The 22,075-nt window shown below is 45.6% G+C and overlaps 1 protein-coding gene across 3 annotated transcripts in view; it reads right to left on the bottom strand.

The window, feature by feature from the left end:
• LOC140398408 (uncharacterized) overlaps positions 1-22,075 on the bottom strand; it is a 68,393-nt gene that overhangs the window by 4,505 nt on the left and 41,813 nt on the right. For all 3 annotated transcript variants that reach the window (XM_072487063.1, XM_072487064.1, XM_072487065.1), the window contains 4 exons: positions 19,451-19,496; positions 18,944-19,078; positions 18,285-18,411; positions 14,042-14,166 (listed from right to left, as the gene is read on the bottom strand). In XM_072487063.1, coding sequence (XP_072343164.1) covers positions 14,042-14,166; positions 18,285-18,411; positions 18,944-19,078; positions 19,451-19,496 — 433 coding nt within the window. The remainder of the gene's footprint in view (positions 1-14,041; positions 14,167-18,284; positions 18,412-18,943; positions 19,079-19,450; positions 19,497-22,075) is intronic.

Below are 22,075 nucleotides of genomic sequence, written 5' to 3'. Positions count from 1 at the left end.
AAAGAGGGTGGATGATGCATCTCAGATGAATTCTACAAGTGAGAACCTGGCCAAATACCTTTAACAGGCAGATCCTGTTAGAGTGGAGATCAACCTCTCCACCCTGTGCCCTGGCATGGCAGAGGGATCTGCTGGAATTCTTGACGCTTGAAAAGGTCAAATTTGAACTGAGGGGAAGGATGGAAGAGTTCTACAATTCATGGGCGTTATTCATTATGCACTTTCGAGAATTGGATCACATCAAACATTGGGGGGGGGGGGGGGGGGGGGGGGCTCGGAGGAGAGGGAGTGTGTGTGTTAATGGTGATTATGGGCGACACCTGATTCCCTTTTGTCATTTGTTTATGTTAACATGCGGGCTGATGTTTAGGATTTGGTGGGAGGATGGGTTCGTTGTTATTGATATGGGGATTGACATTACATTCGTTACTGATTATTGGGTGTAAATTTGGGAGAAAATGTGAAAAAGGAGAATAAAAATATATTTTTTAAAAACATAGTAGGGAACTCAAAAATCTTCAACTGCCATGTAAATAGTGAGCAGGTAATAAGAAAGAGGCTGGCAGGAGAGTGGAACCTTGAGCCTACTCTGCCATTCAATAAAAGACCAGAAGACATAGGAGCAGAATTAGGCCACTTGGCTCATCGAGTCTGTTCCGCCATTCAATCATGGCTGATATTTTCTCATCACCATTCTCCTGCCTTCTCCCCATAACTCCTGATCCCCTTATTAATCAAGAACCTATCTATCTCTGTCTTAAAGACACTCAGTGAATTGGCCTCCACAGCCTTCTACAGCAAAGAGTTCCACAGATTCACCACCCTCCGGCTAAAGAAATTCCTCCTCATCTGTTTTAAAGGATCGTCCCTTTAATCTGAGATGGTGTCCGCTGGTTCTCGTTTTTCCCACAAATGGAAACATCCTCTCCACGTCCACTCTATCCAGGCCTCACAGTATCTTGTACGTTTCAGTAAGATCCCCTCTCATCCTTCTGAACTCTAACGAGTACAAACCCAGAGTCCTCAACCGTTCCTCATACGACAATATGATAATGTGGAGACGCCGGCGTTGGACTGGGATGAGCACAGTAAGTCTTACAACACCAGGTTAAAATCCAATAGGTTTGATTCGAATCACTAGCTTTCGGAGCAATGCTCCTTCCTTTACCTGAATATGATGGCTAATCGGATTATGGCCTTAACCATCACTTTTTTGCCTGTCCCACATAGCCCCCGACTCCCTTTGTCAATCAAAAATCTGACTGTGAATATATTCAACGACCCAGCCTTCACCACCCTATGTGGAAGAGAATTCCAAAGACTAACGCTCCTCAGAGAAGCAATTCCTCCTCCTGCAGAGGGCAGCAGAGCGGCGACGCTGATTGGCTGTTGCGGGGAGTGAATTGTGGAAAGCTGCTGTCGGGTGAGTTTCTAGAACTAATATATTTCAGGCAGTGGCTAAACCCAAGACACTACACAGGTAGTGTCTCCCACCCATCCTCCTCCTCTAACCAAAAAAAAAAGACTGTGTGGCGAGTTGGTGAGGTAAGCTTTTCTTTTCCTCTCGCCACCCTTCCACCACCTCTAACCTGCGGGGAGTGTGAAAATCAGGTAAGCTTTTTTTTTTCTCTCTGTAATTGTCAAGTGGATAAATGGAAGGGATGGCAGAGAGGGCAGTGCAATGTTCCTCCTGCAGGATGTTCGAGGTGAGAGACACCGTCAGTGGCCCTGCTGGGTTCACCTGCAGGAAGTGCACCCATCTCCAGCTCCTCAAAGACCGTGTTGGGGAACTGGAGCTGGAGGAACAGAGGATCATTCGGGAGGCAAAGTTGGTTATAGATAGAAGCTACAGGGATGTAGTTACTCCTACGAATGAAGGTAGCTGGGTGACGTTGAAAAGGAGGGGGAAGAAGCAGTCAGTGCAGGGATTCCCTGCGGTTGTTCCCCTCAATAACAGGTATACTGTTTTGGATACTGTTTGGGGGAGGGGGGGGGGGGGGGGGGACACCTACAACAGGCAAGCCATGGTGACCAGGTCTCTGGCACGGAGTCTGTCCCTGTGGCTCAGAAGGGAAGGGGGGAGAGCAGGAGAGCATTAGTTATTGGAGGCTCTATAGTTATGAGGTACAGATAGGCAGTTCTGTGGCAATGATAGAGGCTCATGGTTGGTGTGTTGCCTTCTGGGTGCCAAGGTCTGTGACGTATCTGATTGTGTTTTCAGGATCCTTAAGGGGGAGGGGGAGCAGCCACAAGTCGTGGTACACATCGGTACCAACGACTTAGGTAGGAAAAGTGACGGGGATGTAAAACAGGAATTCAGAGAGCTAGGGTGGAAGCTGAGAGCCAGGACAGACCGTGTTGTCATCTCTGGTTTGCTGCCAGTGCCACATGCTAGCGAGGTGAGGAACAGGGAGAGAGTGCAGTTAAACACATGGCTACAGGGATGGGGTAGGAGGGAGGGTTTCAGTTACTTGGATATTTGGAGCACATTCTGGGGAAGGTGGGACCTATACAAACAGGACGGGTTACACCTGAACCAGAGGGGCACCAATATCCTGGTAGGGAAAATTGCTCCAGTCCTTGTGGGGGGGGGTTTAAACTAATTTGGCAGGGGGATGGGAAACTGATTTCTAATACAGGAGATAGCATTGCTGGAGTTCAAGAAGTTGAGGGCAGTGCAGAACTGAGGAAGGTATCAAGGTCTCAAGAGTGGGCTTGCAGGCATGAAGGTGGTTTGAAGTATGTCTACTTCAATGCGAGGAGCATCAGGAATAAGGTTAGTGAGTTTGAAGCATGGATTGGTACCTGGGACTACGATGTTGTGGCCATTACGGAGACGTGGATAGAACAGGGGCAGGAATGGTTGTTGGAGGTTCCGGGGTTTAGATGTTTCAGTAAGATTAGGGAAAGTGGTAGAAGAGGTGGCGGAGTGGCATTGTTAATCAAGGATAGTATAATAGCTGCAGAAAGGCAGTTTGAGGAGGATCTGTCTACTGAGGTAGTGTGGGCTGAAGTTAGAAATAGGAAATGAAATGAAAAGAAAATCGCTTATTGTCACAAGTAGGCTTCAAATGAAGTTACTGTGAAAAGCCCCGAGTCGCCACATTCCGGCGCCTGTTCGGGGAAGCTGGTACGGGAATTGAACCCATGCTTCTGGCCTGCCTGGGTCTGCTTTAAAGGCCAGCTATTTAGCCCTGTGCTAAACCAGCCCCTTCTGACCGAAAGGAGTGGTCACTTTGTTAGGAGTTTTCTATAGGCCCCCAAAAAGTAACAGAGATGTGGAGGAAAAGATTGCAAAGCAGATTTTGGATAGGTGCGGTAGTCATAGGGTAGTTGTCATGGGTGACTTTAACTTTCCAAATATCGATTGGAACCACTATAATTCGAATAGTTTGGATGGGGCTGTTTTTATCCAGTGTGTGAGGAGGGTTTCCTCACACAATATGTGGATAGACCGACAAGAGGCGGGGCCACATTGGATTTGGTACTGGGTAATGAACCGGGCCAAGTGATAGATTTGGTTGTGGGAGAGCACTTTGGAGATAGTGACCACAATTCGGTGACTTTCACTATAGCAATGGAGAGGGATAGGAACATACGGCAGGGCAAGGTTTATAACTGGGAAAAGGGTAATTCCAATGCGATTAGGCAAGAATTGGGGAACATAAGATGGAAACATGAACTGTCAGGGATAGGCACAATTGAGATGTGAAGCTTGTTCAAGGAGCAAATACTGCGTGTCCTTGATATGTATGTCCTGGTCAGGCAGGAGGAAATGGTCGAGTGAGGGAACCATGGTTTACAAAAGAGGTTGAATGTCTTGTCAAGAGGAAGAAGGGGGCTTATGTAAGGATGAGAAAACAAGGTTCAGTTAGGGCACTTGAGGGAAACAAGATAGCTAGGAAGGAGCTCAAGAAAGGGCTTAGGAGAGCTAGGAGGGGGGCATGAGAAGTCTTTGGCGGGTAGGATCAAGGAAAACCCCAAGACTTTTTACACTTATGTGAGGAATAAAATGACCAAGGTGAAGTTAGGGCCGGTCAAGGACAGTAGTGGGAAAGCGTGCATGGAGTCTGAAGATATAGGAGATGCCCTAAATGAATACTTTTCTTCAGTGTTCACAAAGGAGACGGGCCATGTTGTTGAGGCGGATAGTGCGATACAGGCTGGTAAGCTGGAGGAGGTAGATATTCGGAAGGAAAATGTGTTAAAAATTGAGAGAAGCTTGAGGATAGCTAAGTCCCCTGGGCTTGTTGGGATATATCCTAGGATTCTTTGGGAGGCGAGGGATGAGATTGCAGAGCCTTTGGCTTTGATCTTTATGTCCTCACTGTCTACACGAATAGTGCCAGAAGACTAGGGAGAGGTGAATGTTGTCCCCTTGTTCAAGAAAGGGAAAAGGTATAACCTCGGGAATTATAGGCTGGTTAGTCTCACTTCGGTCATAGGTAAATTATTGGAAAGGGTCCTGAAGGATAAGGATTTATGATCATTTGGAAAGATACAGCTTAATCCAGGATAGTCAGCACAGATTTGTGAGGGGTAAGTCTTGCCTCACAAGTTTGATTGTACTCTTTGAGGAGGTAACTAAGTACATTGATGAAGGTAGAGCAGTTGATGTCGTATTCATGGATTTTAGTAAGGCGTTTGATAAGGTGCCCCATGGTTGGCTCATGCAGTAAGTAAGGAGGCATGGCATAGAGGGAAATTTGGCCGATTGGATCAGTAACTGGCTATCACATGGAAGACCGAGGGTGGTGGTAGATGGTAAATTTTCATCCTGGAGCCCAGTCACCAGCGGTGTACCACAGGGATCAGTGCTGGGTCCTCTGCTATTTGTGATTTTTATCAATGACTTGGATGATGGAGTTGGAGGTTGGGTTAGTAAATTTGCTGATGACACCAAGATTGGTGGAGTATTGGATAATGTGGAGGGCTGTTGTAGGCTGCAAAGAGACATTGATAGGATGCAGAGCTGGGCTGAAAAGTGGCAGATGGAGTTTAACCCTGATAAGTGTGAGGTGATTCATTTTGGTAGGACAAATTTGAATGCAGATTACAGGGTTAACGGCAGGGTTCTGAAGAATATGGAGCAGAGAGATCTCGGAGTTCATGTCCATAGATCTCTAAAAGTTGCTACCCAAGTGGATAGAGCCATGAAGAAAGCCGATAGTGGGTTAGCATTTATTAACAGGGGGATTGTGTTTAAGAGCCGTGAGGTTATGTTGCAACTGTACAAGACCTTGATTAGACCACATTCGGAGTATTATGTGCAGTTCTGGTCACCTCATTATAGGAAGGATGTGGAAGCATTGGAAAGGGTGCAAAGGAGATTTACCAGGATGCTGCCTGGATTGGTGGGTGGAAAGGTTGAGGAAAGGTTGAGGGAGCTAGGGCTTTTCTCATTGGAGCGAAGGAGGATGAGAGGTGACTTAATTGAGGTGTATATGATGAGAGGGATAGAGTGGACGTTCAGCGACTTTTTCCTCGGGTGGATGTAGCTGTTACAAGGGGGCATAACTAGAAGGTTCATAGTGGAAGATAAAGGAGGGATGTCAGAGGTAGGTTCTTTACTCAGAGAGTGGTTGGGGTGTGGAATGCACTCCCAGCTATGGTAGTGGAGTCGGACACTTTAGGAAATTTCAAGCGGTTAGGCATATGGAGTGCACTAGAATGATTGGGAGTAGGTTGATTTGATCTTAGTTTCAGACTAGTTCGGCACAACATCATGAGCCGAAGGGCCTGTACTGTGCTGTACAGTTCTATGTATATGTTCTATCTCTGTCTAAAGTGGGAGAACCCTTATTTTTAAGCTCTGTCCCTAATTCTAAATTCCCTCATAAGAGGAAACATCCTCTCAGCATTTACTCTGTTAAGCCACCTCAAAATTTTTTATTTTTCAATAAGATCACCTCTCATTCTTCCAAACTCCAGTGTGCATAGGCCCAACCTACATTTCCTCATAAGTTAACCCCTTCATCCCAGGAATCAGCCTAGTGAACCTTCTCCAAACTGTTTCCAATGCAAGCATATCCCTCCTTAAGGAAGTTGACCAAAACTGTTGAAAAGCTAGTATCAATAATGGTGACCAAGAAACTACTGCATTGTCATTGTTACAAATGCAAGGTTTTATAAGATTGTTATATTGTGAGACTGTGACTTTAATTTAGAGTAAAATGGAGGAATGAAGGGGGTCACGTGACCCGTTCTGAATTCTTTAAAAAAATATATATATTTTATTAAAGATTTTCAAACATAATTTTTCCACTTTGAGGTGTTGGGTGCTCTGAGGTACAGACGAACCAACACGGTTGCGATTGGTACAACGCAATTTTATTCCAACCAACTATTTATACATCTGACTTGGTACTCAGCACGTTGTGACTGTGTGAATGTCTTGCTAATGAGGTTCTGGCCCTGTGCTGTCTCCAGATGGACTGCCCAGGAAGTGTCGTGTTTCTTGTCTTATACTGTGTCTGCTCGTGTCTGTGATTGGCTGTCGTGTTATGTGTGCTAATTGGTCCGTTGGTCTGTCTATCATTATGTATGTGTTATGATGTATGTTTGAATATCATGACACACTTTACAAATCAACATAAGAGATAACACAATAACTAATAAGTAACATTATTCAAATAAAATAGTGAACTAGCAAAGTAACAAAAAATAGTGCTCCCCCCCCCCCCCCACCCTCTGGGCTGCTGCTGCTGACGATCTATTTTCCCTTAACGTTCCGCGGGATAGTCAAGGAACGGTTGCCACCGCCTGGAGAACCCCTGAACCGATCCTCTCAACGCAAACTTCATCCGTTCCAATTTTATGAACCCTGGCATGTCGTTTATCCAGGCCTCCACGCCGGGGGGGTTTCGCTTCCTTCCACATAAGTAAGATCCTTCGGCGGGCTAACAGGGACGCAAAGGCCAGAATATCGGCCTCTTTCGCCTCCTGCACTCCCGGCTCTTCCGCTACCCCAAATATAGCTAACCCCCAGCCTGGCTTGACCCGGACCTTCACCACCTTTGAAATCACTCTTGCCACTCCCCTCCAGTACTCATCCAGTGCCGGACACGCCCAAAACATATGTGTGTGGTTCGCCGGGCTTCCCAAGCACCTCCCGCACCTGTCCTCCACTCCGAAGAACTTGCTTAGCCTTGCTCCCGTCATGTGTGCTCTGTGTAGAACCTTGAATTGTATCAGGCTAAGCCTGGCACACGAGGAAGAGGAATTTACCCTACTTAGGGCATCAGCCCACAGCCCCTCCTCAATCTCCTCCCCCAGCTCTTCTTCCCATTTTCCTTTCAGCTCCTCTACCAGCGCCTCCCCCTCGTCTCTCATCTCCTGATATATTTTGGACACTTTGCCCTCCCCGACCCATACCCCCGAAATCACTCTATCCTGGAAGCCCTGTGTCGGGAGCAGTGGAAATTCCCTCACCTGTTGCCTCGTAAACGCCCTCACTTGCATATATCTAAAGATATTCCCCGGGGGCAACTCATACTTTTCCTCCAGCGCTCCCAGGCTCGCAAACTCCCGGTCAATAAACAAGTCTCTCAATCTCCTAATTCCTGCCCGATGCCAGCTCTGGAACCCTCCGTCCATCCTTCCTGGGACAAACCTATGGTTATTCCTGATCGGGGACAACACCGATGCACCCGTCACCCCCCTATGTCGCCTCCATTGCTCCCAGATCCTTAAGGTTGCCACCACCACTGGGTTTGTGGTATACCTTTTCGGGGAAAGCGGTAGCGGCGCCGTCACCAGCGCCTTTAGGCTCGTTCCTTTACAGGACGCCATCTCCAGCCTCTTCCATGCCGCTCCCTCTCCCTCCCTCATCCACTTGCAAACCATCGCCACATTGGCGGCCCAGTAATAGTCGTCCAGATTCGGCAACGCCAGCACCCCTCGGTCCCTGCCGCGCTGCAGGAACCCCTTCCTTACCCTCGGAGTCTTCCCTGCCCACACGAAACTCATAACACTCCTATCTATTTTCTTAAAAAAGGCCTTAGTGATCAAAATGGGGAGACATTGAAACACAAAAAGAAACCTTGGGAGGACCATCATCATTACCGCCTGCACTCTGCCCGCCAGTGAGAGCGGCAGCACATCCCACCTCTTGAAATCCTCCTCCATCTGCTCCACCAGCCACGTCAGCTCTTGGCTACCTGAATCCCCAGATATCGGAAGCTCCTTTCCACTCTCCTTAACGGCAGGGCGTATATCCCTCTTCCCTGATCCCCGGGGTGTACTACAAAAAGCTCACTCTTCCCCATATTAAGCCTATATCCTGAAAAATCTCCAAACTTCCTCAATATCTGCATAGCCTCTGTCATCCCCTCCACAGGATCCACCACATACAGCAGTAGGTCATCTGCATAGAGTGACACTCGATGTTCCCCTCCCCCTCTAACCACCCCGCTCCATTTCCTAGAGTCTCTCAACGCTTTGGCCAGTGGTTCAATTGCCAGCGCGAACAGTAATGGGGACAGGGATCACCCCTGCCTTGTTCCCCTATGTAACCGAAAATACTCCGATCTCTGCCGATTTGTGACTACACTTGCCACCGGGGCCCCATAGAGGAGTTTGACCCAACTGACAAACCCTTCCCCGAACCAAAAACTCCTCAACACCTCCCATAAATGCTCCCACTCTACCCTATCGAGTGCCTTCTCTGCATCCATCGCTACCACTATCTCTGCCTCCCCCTCCGCTGGGGGCATCATTATCACCCCCAACAGCCGTCGCACGTTGACATTCAATTGTCTCCACTTTACAAACCCTGTCTGGTCTTCATGCACCACCCCCGGGACACAATCCTCGATGCTAGCACATTTGCCAGCAACTTGGCGTCTACATTCAGGAGCGCGATAGGCCTATATGACCCGCATTGCAGCAGATCTTTATCACGCTTCAGGATTAGTGATATCGTCGCCTCCGACATTGTCGGGGGTAGAGTCCCCCCCCTTCTCTGGCCTCGTTAAAGGTTCTCGCCAGCAGCGGGGCCAACAAGTCCACATATTTCCTATAAAATTCCACCGGGAACCCGTCTGGTCCCGGGGCCTTCCCTGCCTGCATGTTCCCCAGCCCTTTAATCACCTCTTCCACCCCAATTGGCGCCCCCAGACCTGCCACTTCCTGCTCCTCCACCCTCAGGAACCTTAGTTGGTCCAGAAACTGTTGCATTCCCTCTTTTCCCACCGGGGGTTGGGACCTACATAGCCTCTCATAAAAGGTCTTAAACACCTCATTTACCTTCCCTGCTCTCCGCTCCGTAGTTCCCGTGTCATCCCTAACTCCCCCTATTTCCCTCACCGCTCTCCTCTTACAGAGCTGTTGGGCCAGCAGCCGGCTCGCCTTTTCCCCATATTCGTATCTCATCCCCTGTGCCTTCCTCCACTGTGCCTCTGCCTTCCCTGTGGTCAGCAGGTCAAACTCCGTCTGAAGTCTTCGCCTCTCTCTATATAGTCCTTCGTCCGGGGCCTCCGCATATCTTTTATCCACACTCAAAATCTCCCCCACTAATCTCTCCCTTTCTTTGCCCTCTTTTTTCTCCTTGTAAGCCCTAATGGAGATCAACTCTCTCCTAACCACTGCCTTCAGCGCTTCCCATACTATCCCCACCTGGATCTCACCATCACTGACCTCCAGGTCAGAGGTGACCTCCAGGTACCTCTCAATACATCCCCGCACCCTTCCACAGACCCCCTCATCCGCCAATAGTCCCACATCCAGTCGCCAGAGTGGGCGCTGTTCCCTCTCCTCTCCTAGTTCCAGGTCCACCCAGTGCGGGGCATGGTCTGAAACGGCTATGGCCGAATACTCCGCTCCTGCCACCCTCGAAATCAGTGCCCTGCTCAAAACAAAGAAATCTATCCGGGAGTATACCTTATGGACATGGGAGAAAAAGGAGAACTCTTTGGCCAACGGCCTGGCAAATCTCCACGGATCCACTCCCCCCATTTGCTCCATAAACCCCCCGAGGACCTTGGCCGCTGCCGGCCTTCTTCCAGTCCTGGATCTCGACCGATCTAACCCTGGATCCAGCACAGTATTGAAATCCCCCCCCCATTACCAGGCTTCCCACCTCCAGGTCTGGGATACGTCCAGCATCCGCTTCATAAATCCCGCGTCGTCCCAGTTCGGGGCATATACATTTACCAGCACGACCTCCTTTCCCTGCAATCTACCACTCACCATCACACATCTACCACCGTTGTCCACCACTATATTCCTAGCCTCGAACGACACCCGTTTCCCCACCAATATCGCCACCCCTCTATTTTTCGCGTCCAACTCAGAGTGGAACACCTGTCCCACCCACCCTTTCCTTAACCTAACCTGATCCGCCACCTTCAGATGCGTCTCCTGAAGCATGACCATGTTGCCTTCAGTCCTTTCAAGTGCGCGAACACTCGGGCCCTCATGATCGGCCCATTTAGGCCCCTCACATTCCACGTGATCAGCCGGATTGGGGGGCCCGGCCGGGCCGGGCCGGGGCCCCCCCCCCCCCCCCCCGACTAGCCATCCCCTATTCTAGGCTAGTCCCCCGTCCAGGTCCCGCACTCGTCCCCCAGGCGGCGCACTCCCGTGCCGACCACCTCTTCCCTTGCCAGCTCCCTCTCGCTCCCAGCAGCAGCAACCCAGTTGACCCCCCCCCCCCGCTAGATCCCCATCTAGCATGGTTACTCCCCCCATGATGCTTCCGAAAGTCAGCTGACTCCAAATGACCTCGGCTTCCCCCGCTCTCTCTTTGACCCCCCTGCATGTGGAACTCTGTTCCTTCCTGCGCCTATCTTCCCGCCATCATCTCCCTAGCACAGGAAAAAAAAACGCGCTTTCCTGGATCGGCCCTGCCCCCCATGGCGCAGCTCCCCCATTCCCCATAGTCCCTTTTTCCGCCGGCGCCCACATTTCTCAGTGTCCCCCGTCAAGAAGAGAAAAACCCCCGTCTATCGTCCCGATACTGTGAACCTCCCATTCCCCAATTTACATTTCGATTCATCAACATCGTCGTCTCCCTCACAGCATCAGTCCCTCAGTTCTGGTCCAATTTCTCTTCCTGGATGAAGGTCCATGCCTCCTCCGACGTTTCAAAGTAGTAATGTTTGCCTTGGTGCGTACCCACAATCGCGCCGGCTGCAGCATCCCAAACTTTATTTTCTTCTTGTGAAGCACCGCCTTGACCCGATTAAAGCTCGCCCTCCTTCTCGCCACCTCCGTGCTCCAGTCCTGATACACTCGTATCACCGCATTCTCCCACCTGCTACTCTGTACCTTCTTGGTCGAGCTCAAAACCGCCTCTCTGTCGAAGAATCGGTGAAATCTCACCACTGTCGCCCTTGGTGGTTCTCCAGCCTTTGGTCTCCTCACAAGGACCCGGTGAGCCCCTTCCGCCTCCAGGGGGCCTGAGGGGGCCTCAGCTCCCATTAGCGAATGGAGCATCGTGCTCACATAAGCCCCAACGTCAGCTCCCTCCACTCCCTCGGGGAGACCCAGAATCCGGAGGTTCTTTCTCCTCGAGCTGTTCTCCAGGACTTCGAGCCTTTCGATACATCTCTTATGTAGCGCCTCGTGCGTCTCCATTTTTACCGCTAGACCCAGAATCTCATCCTCGTTCTCAGATGCCTTCGCCTTCACCCCACGGAGCTCTATCGCCTGGGCCTTTTGCGTTTCTTTTAGCCCTTCGATTGCCAATAACATCGGCGCCAGCACCTCCTTCTTTAATCCCTCCACACACCGTCGGAGGAATTCCTGCTGGTCCGGGCCCCATGTCGTCCGGGCTCCATCCGTCGCCATCTTGCTTCTTCCTTCTCTTCTCTGCCGCTGCTCCAAAGGATCCTTCGCAATCTGGCCACTACCACCGCTCCTTTCCATACACACCCAGGGGGACTCCATCCTTCGTCACCCCACACTGGGTTTAATCCAAAAAAAATTTCCGTTGGGGCTCCCAAAAAGAGCCCAAAAGTCCGTTAGAACGGGAGCTGCCGAAACATGCGGCTCAGCAGTGCATCGCCGCAACCGGAACCCGTTCTGAATTCTGACAGCAAGCCTAGGGGGCTTGGGTGTTAAACATTAAAAAAAGGGGGTGGGAAGGAAGAGAGAGAATCCAGGTTGATTAACTGAGAAGGCCTATATAGAATGACAAACAGTTGAACTGATGGTGAAGAGACTCCAACTCCAAAATCCCAGGAAGATGTTAGAAATGTCAGCTTTTGTAAACAGATATACTACTATTTAGTTTCAAGATAGAATGAAGTTGGTAGTTTACAGAACAGAATGAAGTTGGGAGTTTACAGAATAGATCATTAGCATTATCTATCTGGATACAAGGCCTGTGTGAGTCATGTTGCCATGGAGATGGACTTTGAGAGGGGAAGAGTCAACAAGAAGCCATCATATGATTGATTTACAGGGTCTTTTCTCAAGTTATCACTGAACCTCAGTCTCTGTCTGACAGAATTCAGTGCCAAGAGGTTGACAAGCAAGTCTCTATGGTCCACCATGCAAGAAAGTGGGTGGGAGTTCTTGCTTGGATTGAAGAGACAAGAGTTCATGAGAATTTACCTAAGACTGGAACTTTCACCTAGATTTGGCTAGAGGGAAGAATCTCCAGAATAACCCTCGCCGTAAAAGCATCCAAATGAGCCTCATGATTTAGTGTTGTTCCCCTGCCTTTTCCCTGTAACCCTGCACAGTGTTTCTATTCAAGTAATCATCTAATGCCCCCTTGAATGCCTTGACTGAATCTGCCTCTCCCACACTTCCAGGCAGTACATTTCTCATCCGAGCCAACCATTGTGTGAAAAAGTTTTTTCTCACATCACATTCGGGATTTTTTTTGCAAATCACTTTAAATCTGTGCCATCTCATTGTTGATCTTTTTATGAGTGGGAGGAATTTCTCCCTTTCTACTGTGCACAGCCCAGCACCCTCATGATTTTGAACATTTCTATCAAATCTTCTGTTAGCCACCTTCTCTCCAAGCAGAACAGTCCCAGCCTCGCCAATCTATCCTAACTGAAGTTTCTCATCTCTGGAACCATTCTTGTAAACCTCTTCTGACTCTCTTCAATGAGTTAACATTCTTCCTATAGTGTGGCACTCAAAACACAGCTGGGAAATTGCGTATAGTTCTAACTAGCATCTTGTATAAGTTCAGCATAATATCTTTGCTCTTGTACTCTATGCCCCTATTAATTAAGCCCAGCAAACTATATGCTTTATTAACTGCTCTCTCCACCTGCCCTGCCACCTTCACTGATCTTTGCTTATATACACCCAGATCTCTCTGCTCCTGCACCCCCTTAAAATTTCACCCATTTTATATTGTCTTTCCATGTTCTTCCTACCAAAATGCATCACTTGACACTTCTCCATATTTAATTTAATCTTAACATCGCAAAATATCCATCTGGTTCACAAATGTTCTTTAGGAAATGAAATATGCTATTCATACCTCGTCTGGCCTATATAAAATTCACAGCAATAAGGTTAACTCTCAATGCCCCCAGAAAGGGCCGAGGAAGCCACTCAATTTTATCAAAAAAGGGAGCTCCCCTTCAGCTTCTCGAAGGCAATCAAGGATGGGCAACAAATGCTGGCTTTGCTAGCACAAGTTTTTTTTTCTACTTCCCAAATCCTTGTGCCCTCCATGTGGGTCTCCCTAATCAATGATAGTGTCTTGCTTTGGATTCACACCTAACAGTAAATTAATCTGTTCCTATTATGGCCCAGAAGACCTGGATCAAGTTTGGCCAAAACTATTTTACTGAGGGATCTTTAGTCATCACAGAGAAAATATTAATCACTCTTCAAAGATGAAGTGCACAATGTATTTCACTGTGACATTCAAGTTTAAAAGTAGGAGTTGTGTTTTACTGACTTGACAGAAACTCCATATTGAGTGGGGGGCTGGGGATTTACAGCAGAATTCTCTGTTGGACAGCAATATAAACATTCTACAAAAATATTCTCAAAATATATACATGAACAAAAATCTTTCTAGAATCAATAATATATACATATTCAAATATATGAAGATGTTTACCTTTGGGTGCTTTCACTGCTCTGGTACTCTACAAATTCATTTTCTAATTGTGCCACAATATCATCAATGACTGTGAATTGAGAGGGGTCACTGGCAAACTCTTGATGCTGCTTAGAGATAAGATGCTGCAAAATAAAAATTAATCAATGTCTTATCTTCTCAATATTTTAGTTTAGATTTTAAACAGTTGCCACAGCAATCTCTGTTGACATGATATCCAGTTAATATTGGAAATCATTACCCAAACAATGCCCTGATTTTTATGCATCTAGAGAATTGCTATATTAAAATTCCTGAACCTCATTTTGCAGTCAGCAGTGAAGCAATGGTGCTCGTCACTGACCTCAAGAGAACAAATGTCCACATAGACCCAGTCATTTTTGTGGTGAGGACTTTCCTTTCCCGATGCTCGTTGAATCTGGCACCAAGTCACTGAAATCGCCGCACCCCCACTAAGTGATGTTATCAAGCAGGGTAAACAGCCAATTGGACTGGAGTATTCTTAGACTGCAGGTGGACAGTTAAAATCACAATTCCTTCACTTTCATTTTTTACAGATAGTGAAACAAATGGAATAAATGCATGGCATTTAGTTTGAAGCTAAAGTATCAAAAATAATTAAATTTAAATTATGACTTTTTACATGGTGAAATCTGACATTCAAAAAATAGAAAATTACTCTTTTACAGCCAACGAGGTCATTTAGCAGTAATTATAAACCAAGTTGCACATCATTCAACAAGGTGTAACTTTTTCAAGAATTTTTACAGCGAAGGAGGTGGTGAAGGACAGAGACAGAGAGCACGTTGCCAGAGACTTGATACTTCAAGGAGCTGGCAGGGAGTCAGCGAGGGACAGAGCAAGACTTTGAAATAAGAGGGAAAAAAACTCAGTGTGACATCAGAGGAAAATAAGTGATTGCTTGGTGAGTATTTCTCTTTTTCTAAACTAGGGCATATGTTTAACTCAAGAGCTGGGAAATTAAACATTTCAATCTGGAAAAGATATGGACAGACAAAAGGGAGACCGGGTAGCAATGTGATTAAGGTGGATATTGTTGTGTTGGAAAGAGGGGACATCCTGGAGGGGGCAATGGCAGAACAATTTGGTTGGAGTTGGGAAGAAAAAGGGGAGGAGGATCACATTAGAGACCTTCACATAATGAGAGATAGAGGAGCAAATCTGCAGGGAAATCACATATGTGCAAAAACCATATAGTGGTAACATTGGGGGACCTTAATTAAAGTTAGAATAAAGGGTAAAAGGCAGCACTGTGAGTAGCACTGCAGCCTCACGGCGCAGAGGTCCCATGTTCGATCCAGGCTCTGGGTCACTGTCCGTGTGGAGTTTGCATTCTCCCAGTGTTTGCGTGGGTTTCATCCCCACAACCCAAAAGATGTGCAGGGTAGGTGGATTGGCCACGCTAAATTGCCCCTTAATTGGAAAAATTGGGTACTCTTAAATTTATAAAAAAATAAAATAAAAGAATAAAGGGTAAGGAATTTCTGAATTGTGTTTACAACATCTTTGACCTGTATGTTCTCGGTCCAAGTAGGAAGGAGATATTACCTGATCTGCTGCAAGGGAATGAGGGGGATCAAGTTTCTTTGGAGGAACACTCGGATAAGAGGGATCATTGGACCATAAATGTCAGATTAGTAACGGAAAAGAGAAAACAGTCCAAAGTAGAACTTCGAAATTGAAGAGTTCCAACTGCAATGGGATAAGAGCAGAGCTAGTCAGGGTAAAATGAAGCCAACGATTGACAAGAAAAACGGTAACGGAGATCTTTAATGGTGGCACGGTGGTTAGCACTGCTGCCTCACAGCTCCAGAGAGCTGGGTTCAATTCGAGCTTCGGGTGACTGTCTGTGTAGAATTTGCACTTCCTCCCCGTGTCTGCGCGGGTTTCCTCCGGGTGCTCCGGTTTCCTCCCACTGTCCAAAGATGTGCAGGTAAGGTGGATTGGCCATGATAAATTGCCCCTTCCAAAAGGTCAAGTGGCGGTACTGGGTTACGGGGACAGGTGGAGCTGTGGGCTTAAGTAGGGTGCTCCTTTCAAGGGCTGGTGCAGACTCGATGGGCCGAATGGCCTCCTTTTGCACTGTAAATTCTATGATTCTATGATTAAGGAAGTAATGTTTCAGATACAGGTGTAACAAGGGCGCAGGAAGAAACAGCTCTCCTTGGATGATGAGAGAATATGATGAAACAAAAACCCGCCAGCGTGAGGAAATTAGATTTCTCAATATTTTTACAATATCATTGTCATATACTGTAAAACAGACTTGAGTATGTGAATATGGGTTAGACTGCATAGGTTAAAAAAAATAATAATGGGTAGGTATGAAGGCAAGCAATTGAAGTGGAAGTGAACAGAGCTACGATGGAGTGCCAGGGGGCAAAATTAATAGAGAGTTTACACTAGGCAGATAAGGGAAATGATTTAAAGTTAATATATAATTGAGAGATTGTAAGGGGCTAGGCAATGTAGTAAATTTACTTGATAGAGCAACAAAATCCAAATCCAATCCAAAGGGAAGAGAGATTGAAGACTGTTGGGATAGTGGTTAAGATCCTGACAAGATAGTGTGCCGGAGATAGACCGATGAACACCAGCTGCCACCACCCTCAGAAAAAAAAGTGCTTTCATCTGCAAGAAGTTTGAGACAAGCTATGGCTTCTCGGTATCAAATGAGCCGGTGGAAGATTCCCCTAAAGCAGCAGGGCTTTGTGTGGTGACATCACTGGATTTTTTAATAGATTAAAAATCTATGATGACTGTTGCCATCAAAAGGGGGTTTAGCTCAGAGTTTACTTAAAGTGAAAATATTTGGGGAAATGTTTGTAGAGTACTGTTAACTGTGTAAAGATATTCATGTAAGTGTTATTTTCTTTTTTTACCTTTATTGGATTGGATTTGGATTTTGTTTATTGTCACGTGTACCAAGGTACAGTGAAAAGTATTTTTCTGCGAGCAGCTCCACAGATCATTAAGTACATGAAAAGGAAATAAAAGAAAATACATAATAGGGCAACACAAGGTACACAATGTAACTACGTAACACCGGCATCGAGTGAAGCATACAAGGGTGTCGTGTTAATGAGGTCAGTCCATAAGACAGTCATTTAGGAGTCTGGTAACAGCGGGGAAGAAGCTGTTTTTGAGTCTGTTCGTGAGTGTTTATTTTAATCAATGTTAAAATTTAATGTTTAAAACGGTCACAGGTGGTTTGAAATTTACTTCTCCTGACTTCAGATAACTCCTCACAACATACTGCAAATCATTGTGGTAGCTTGTTCAAGTTTCCCTTCGAGATTTAGGTAGCCTAGCACTTAGCACCTGCCTACCATGATGCACGTCAGATGAATTCTACAAGTGGGAACCAGGTCAAATGCAATAAATTGAGAGAAGACACGAAGAGGAAAATACGACAGCAAAGAAAAAATGAGAAGAATGGTAATTAACGTAGAAGGGAAGCCAAACTTTTGATTGATGTGCAAACAATAAGTTGGTATGAGAGGTGGGGAGGGGCCTATTAAGGGCAGAGTGTGTGATACATATTCTTAGAGATGTGGCGCAAGGCTGGAATAGGTAACAACTACTTTGTATCTGTGTTGTTTAAGGAAGAGGATGTTGACAAAATATCGGTAGAAGTAAAGATGGTAGAGGTAATGGATTTTAGTTCACATAAAGAGGGTCTGTAGACCATCTGGACCCAAGTACGTGAAGATGGTGCAGAAAGAGGGACATTAAATTATGGAAAGTGCATTGGAGTCCCGTGGCAGTCTTTTTCAACATTCACTCTAAGCTGTTTGGGTATGCAGCCACCCAGTAATTAGGAATGTGCTGCGCAGAGAACAAACAGGAAGTTGCATGCAGTGCAGCGGCGTGGGGCAATCTTGAAGAAATCATGTAGTGTAACGACCAGGAGGCACGCAGAAAAATAAAATTAATTGGAAGGTACTTGACTTTAGCTTTGAAGAAGTGGGAGCTGATAACAGGGCCAGCATGAAAATGCAATTCCAAGGATCCATTTGAAAATTTAAAAAATTCAAGAAAAAAAACATTAGCCATTTGAGCTCAAAGAATTGGAAGTCTTGCACAGTGACAATTCTGCAAATAAACTATCACAATTCCAGTCAAGAAGAACACAATTAAAATGAGAAAATGGACAGAATCAGTCCACCAAGGCGTTGGTAGATCCTATTTGAAGCATTAGTCAAAGAAATTATATATTTACCCCAACAAGATCATAGTATGTCTCACGGCAACATTCACAGAATCTCTGTCGTTTGTTTTCTCTATGTGTTGCTATTGGTTTTGTGATGGATTCTACATCTCCCTCACTGTTGGTCATTCTACAATCCCTGTGCAATGAGAACAGTTAAAGTGATAACTCATTTAGATTACAAATGAAAACAATGGCTTTGCACAAGTCAAAACACAAGACTGTAAAAAGTATCTTTCAAAGCAAAAAAAAACTATTGCGACATGGTGTTCTGGACATAATGAGGTGATTTTTAGTTGTCAGACATGGTTACATATCCCACAAACAATTAGGTATTTCAGAGGCCCATTCAATAACTCACCAAATTTAACATTCTATCCCAATGTTTAGAGAAAAATGATGCAATAGTAACAAGAGTTTCTGAATGAATAATTGTAAAGGAATAATGAGTCACTTCAGTTCAACTTAATTGCTGGATTGTCTGGAAAAAATAAATTTGGGAAGAAGGTGACAATACAAATTCAGCTCTTACTAAATGGAAAAAAATAAATCCAAATTATTTAAGGAGTCACTTGTTAAATTGGACATAACTAACCATTCATTAAAACCCAGGAAGTTAAAATTCAAAACAAAAGTTACTACAAGACAGTTATCTATTTACAAATGTTTACCCATGTTTGCTCTTTTCTTGCTCCTGATGTCCATTCCTAGATTTCTTCAGAGGATCAAATGCACTAAATCCTTTATGCGATTTGTAGTTCAGTTCTGGATAGCTCACATATTGCTGGAAGAGGGGTCTAAAGTGTCTGCATACACACAATTTGCCAACATTTACAAATAGTTCTGTAAATACTGCATGAATGTAATGCATTTAGTCAAGATTTGCTTTTAAATTTAGTAAATTTTAAAAGTATACAATAAATTATTTGGTAGAAATCACATTTACAATTATAACAAAAAGCAAAGGCAAGTTATGATGAGCAGTAAAATGTGCTGAAAATTCACTTTCACGTTATATTTCATTCTTAATGCTGAATATTAATCAGGTTTTAACAAATACCTATTGTTCACTGGACTGATTTTGAAAGGTGTTCAAATGTCCAATATTTTAGACCTAGTCATAAACAAGTATTAAACAACATAGAGCAATCGTGTGGAAAAGATATCAGCAGACTTACCGACTGGAATCTTCGATTTTAAGAAAAGGTTGTTTTAGTTTTCCCACTGCTCAAACAAAAATAAAATGAGATGCAATTAATAGCAGTGCCCAAATCAACTGATTTATGGGGAAAATTAAAATAACAGTTACTGAATGTAGGAGCAATACTGACAAAAATGACAAAGTTAGAACATTAAAAGTGTATTTTCCCAGGACTAAACAGAAGCTCTAAGATTCAAATCCCAACCAGTTTGTACTTTATCGGAGGGCTCTATTTCAATATCTGATTTCAGATAATGTCCAATCACATAACAATGTACTTCTTGAAATTTTAAATTTGACCCCTGAACGGTGAACTTGACCGTTTCCCGATATAGAAAATTCTATGAGTTCGGTCAACCATGTCAAGGCACTGGGCGGAACGAAATATCTCTATCTCAGTAGAACTCGCCTCCAGGCTATCAACGAGGCAAAGGGCAAGCACATACACCTTCACCCGGTCTTCAGTCCCGATGGGTGTGACACCCCAAAAACAGCCACCAAAGGACAAGGCTACAGATCAATGTTAAGAATTGCTGACATGGTGCTAAAAGGAGACCCAAAAGCTTACCATCCTTGGACAGGACCAGAGCTTGTGGGTGTGGCTGTGGCTAGCGGGCCCATTGGAGCACAGTTAACAGCTGTCCTCCACTCCAGTAAAGAACTCACTCATCCTAGGTGAGTTGGGTGAGCCCGATGCACCACCTTAATCTGAATTAGGAGGAAGTGGAGTTCACCCTACAAAGGGCCTCGCACCACACATCCTCATCTAAAATAAGTCCCAGCTCCCCCTCCCACTTCATCCTCACCAGGTCCAACGAGACAGCTTCCATTGGCGTAATCTGCCTGTAAATGTTTGAAATTCTCTCTTCCCCCCCCCCCCCCCCCCCAACCAATAGGATTCTCCCCATAAGGGAGGGTTGTGGCGCCAAGGGAAACGTAGGACAGGCCTTCTGGACAAAATCACGTAACTGAAGTAGCGGAACAAGTGCACCCCGACAATTGAAATGTTGCCGTTCAAACTAGCAAACTGTTCCTCCGTGAACAAATCCCCAAAATACTCGAGGCCCTTCCCTTCCCATGACTTAAATGTCACATCCAGACCCAACAGCACAAACATATGGTTGCTGCAAATAGAGGCCAACAATGACATGGCGCTCAGCTTGTTATGCTGGCTAAATTGCTTCAATATCTTTAAAGTAGATATCACTATTGAGTTCGCTGGGGAGAACTGGAGCAAAACCATTACACCAAAGCCCATAAACACGAGCCCCTACAGGAACTCACCTACATCCGCCCCCATATAGAACAGACTCCCTCCAACTACCCCAGCACCATCCCAATATTGGCCGCCCAGTAATAAGTGAGTAAATTGGGTAACGCCAGGCCCCCGAAGGAATACACCACGAGTTCTTGGTGACATACTCCCCAAATAAAAGAGTCATTAACTTGTTAACCATGGCAAAAAAAGGCTTAGAAAGGAAGACATTGAATCAGAAATAAAAACCACAGGAGAATGTTAATGTAAACAGTTTGGACTCTGCCTGCCAGGAGCAGCAGAAGGTGATCCCACTTCTGTAAGTCGGACCTCACCCTACTCGTATAATTTAACCTATGAAGCCTGGGTCAAACATGGGCCATCCAGATATTGGAAGCTACCTCTAGCAAGACAAAAAGGCAATATTCACTCTTCTCTAGGTTCAATTATACCCTAAAAAAGGAGCCAAATCTCTACACCACCGGGAAGGACAACCCAGCTAGGAACTCAAACATGTCGAACCCACTTCCCAGGGGCTCGGATCTATAGAGATTCCTGTAAAAAAACCTCAAACGCTGTACTGACCTCCCTAGTGGCGGAAACCAAGCTGCCGCCCGAGTCCCCAATCTTTGCCCCTCTTAGAAGTCTTACAACACCAGGTTAAAGTCCAACAGGTTTGTTTCAAATCACTAGCTTTCGGAACACTGCTCCTTCCTCAGGTGAATCTTGATCAGTATTTTGCCAGTAAAATCTGGATTTTAATTTCAAAGGAAAAATGCCCACCAATCTGAAGTATAGCTTTTCACCTTTATTGCACAAATCTAAAACACAAATGGAAAATGCAAATCCAATGCTTCATGCATGTACATCATGAGTGGGTGGTTTCAAACATTCAGTAAATCTAAGAATGAAAAATGTGGAAACATTCGCCTTTTTACATGAAGTTCAAAATTGTCCTGAACGCCTGATTAACTTAATTGAATTCTTACTTAAGAAACTGTATATAGACAAAAGGAATCCAGTGCATTTCTTTGTTTCAAAAAATATTTTCATGAAGTAGCATGAACAGATTTGACCTTCAAATTAGGGTTTATGATAGTGTCACGTGAGGGTACCTTTAAGACATGGATGTTTAAGCAATGTACCTTTAAGAAAACAGTGATGTCAGAGAGTGGGTGGGGCTGAGGTCAGGTCAGCCATTTTGCAGTTTAGTTTTGCAGGTTTTTTAGTTTCAGTTTAAAAAAGCAGTGGGTGTGAGTCTGTGTGTGTCCAGAGAGCTGCAAGAAGAAAGCAAGGTGCTGGAGCCGAAATCAACCAAGCTAATATATCTCTGCCATTCTACAGAAA

The sequence above is a fragment of the Scyliorhinus torazame genome, chromosome 21 (genome assembly GCF_047496885.1).
Source record: "Scyliorhinus torazame isolate Kashiwa2021f chromosome 21, sScyTor2.1, whole genome shotgun sequence".
NCBI lineage: Eukaryota > Metazoa > Chordata > Chondrichthyes > Carcharhiniformes > Scyliorhinidae > Scyliorhinus > Scyliorhinus torazame.
This window is presented reverse-complemented; position numbering and strand designations above follow the sequence as displayed.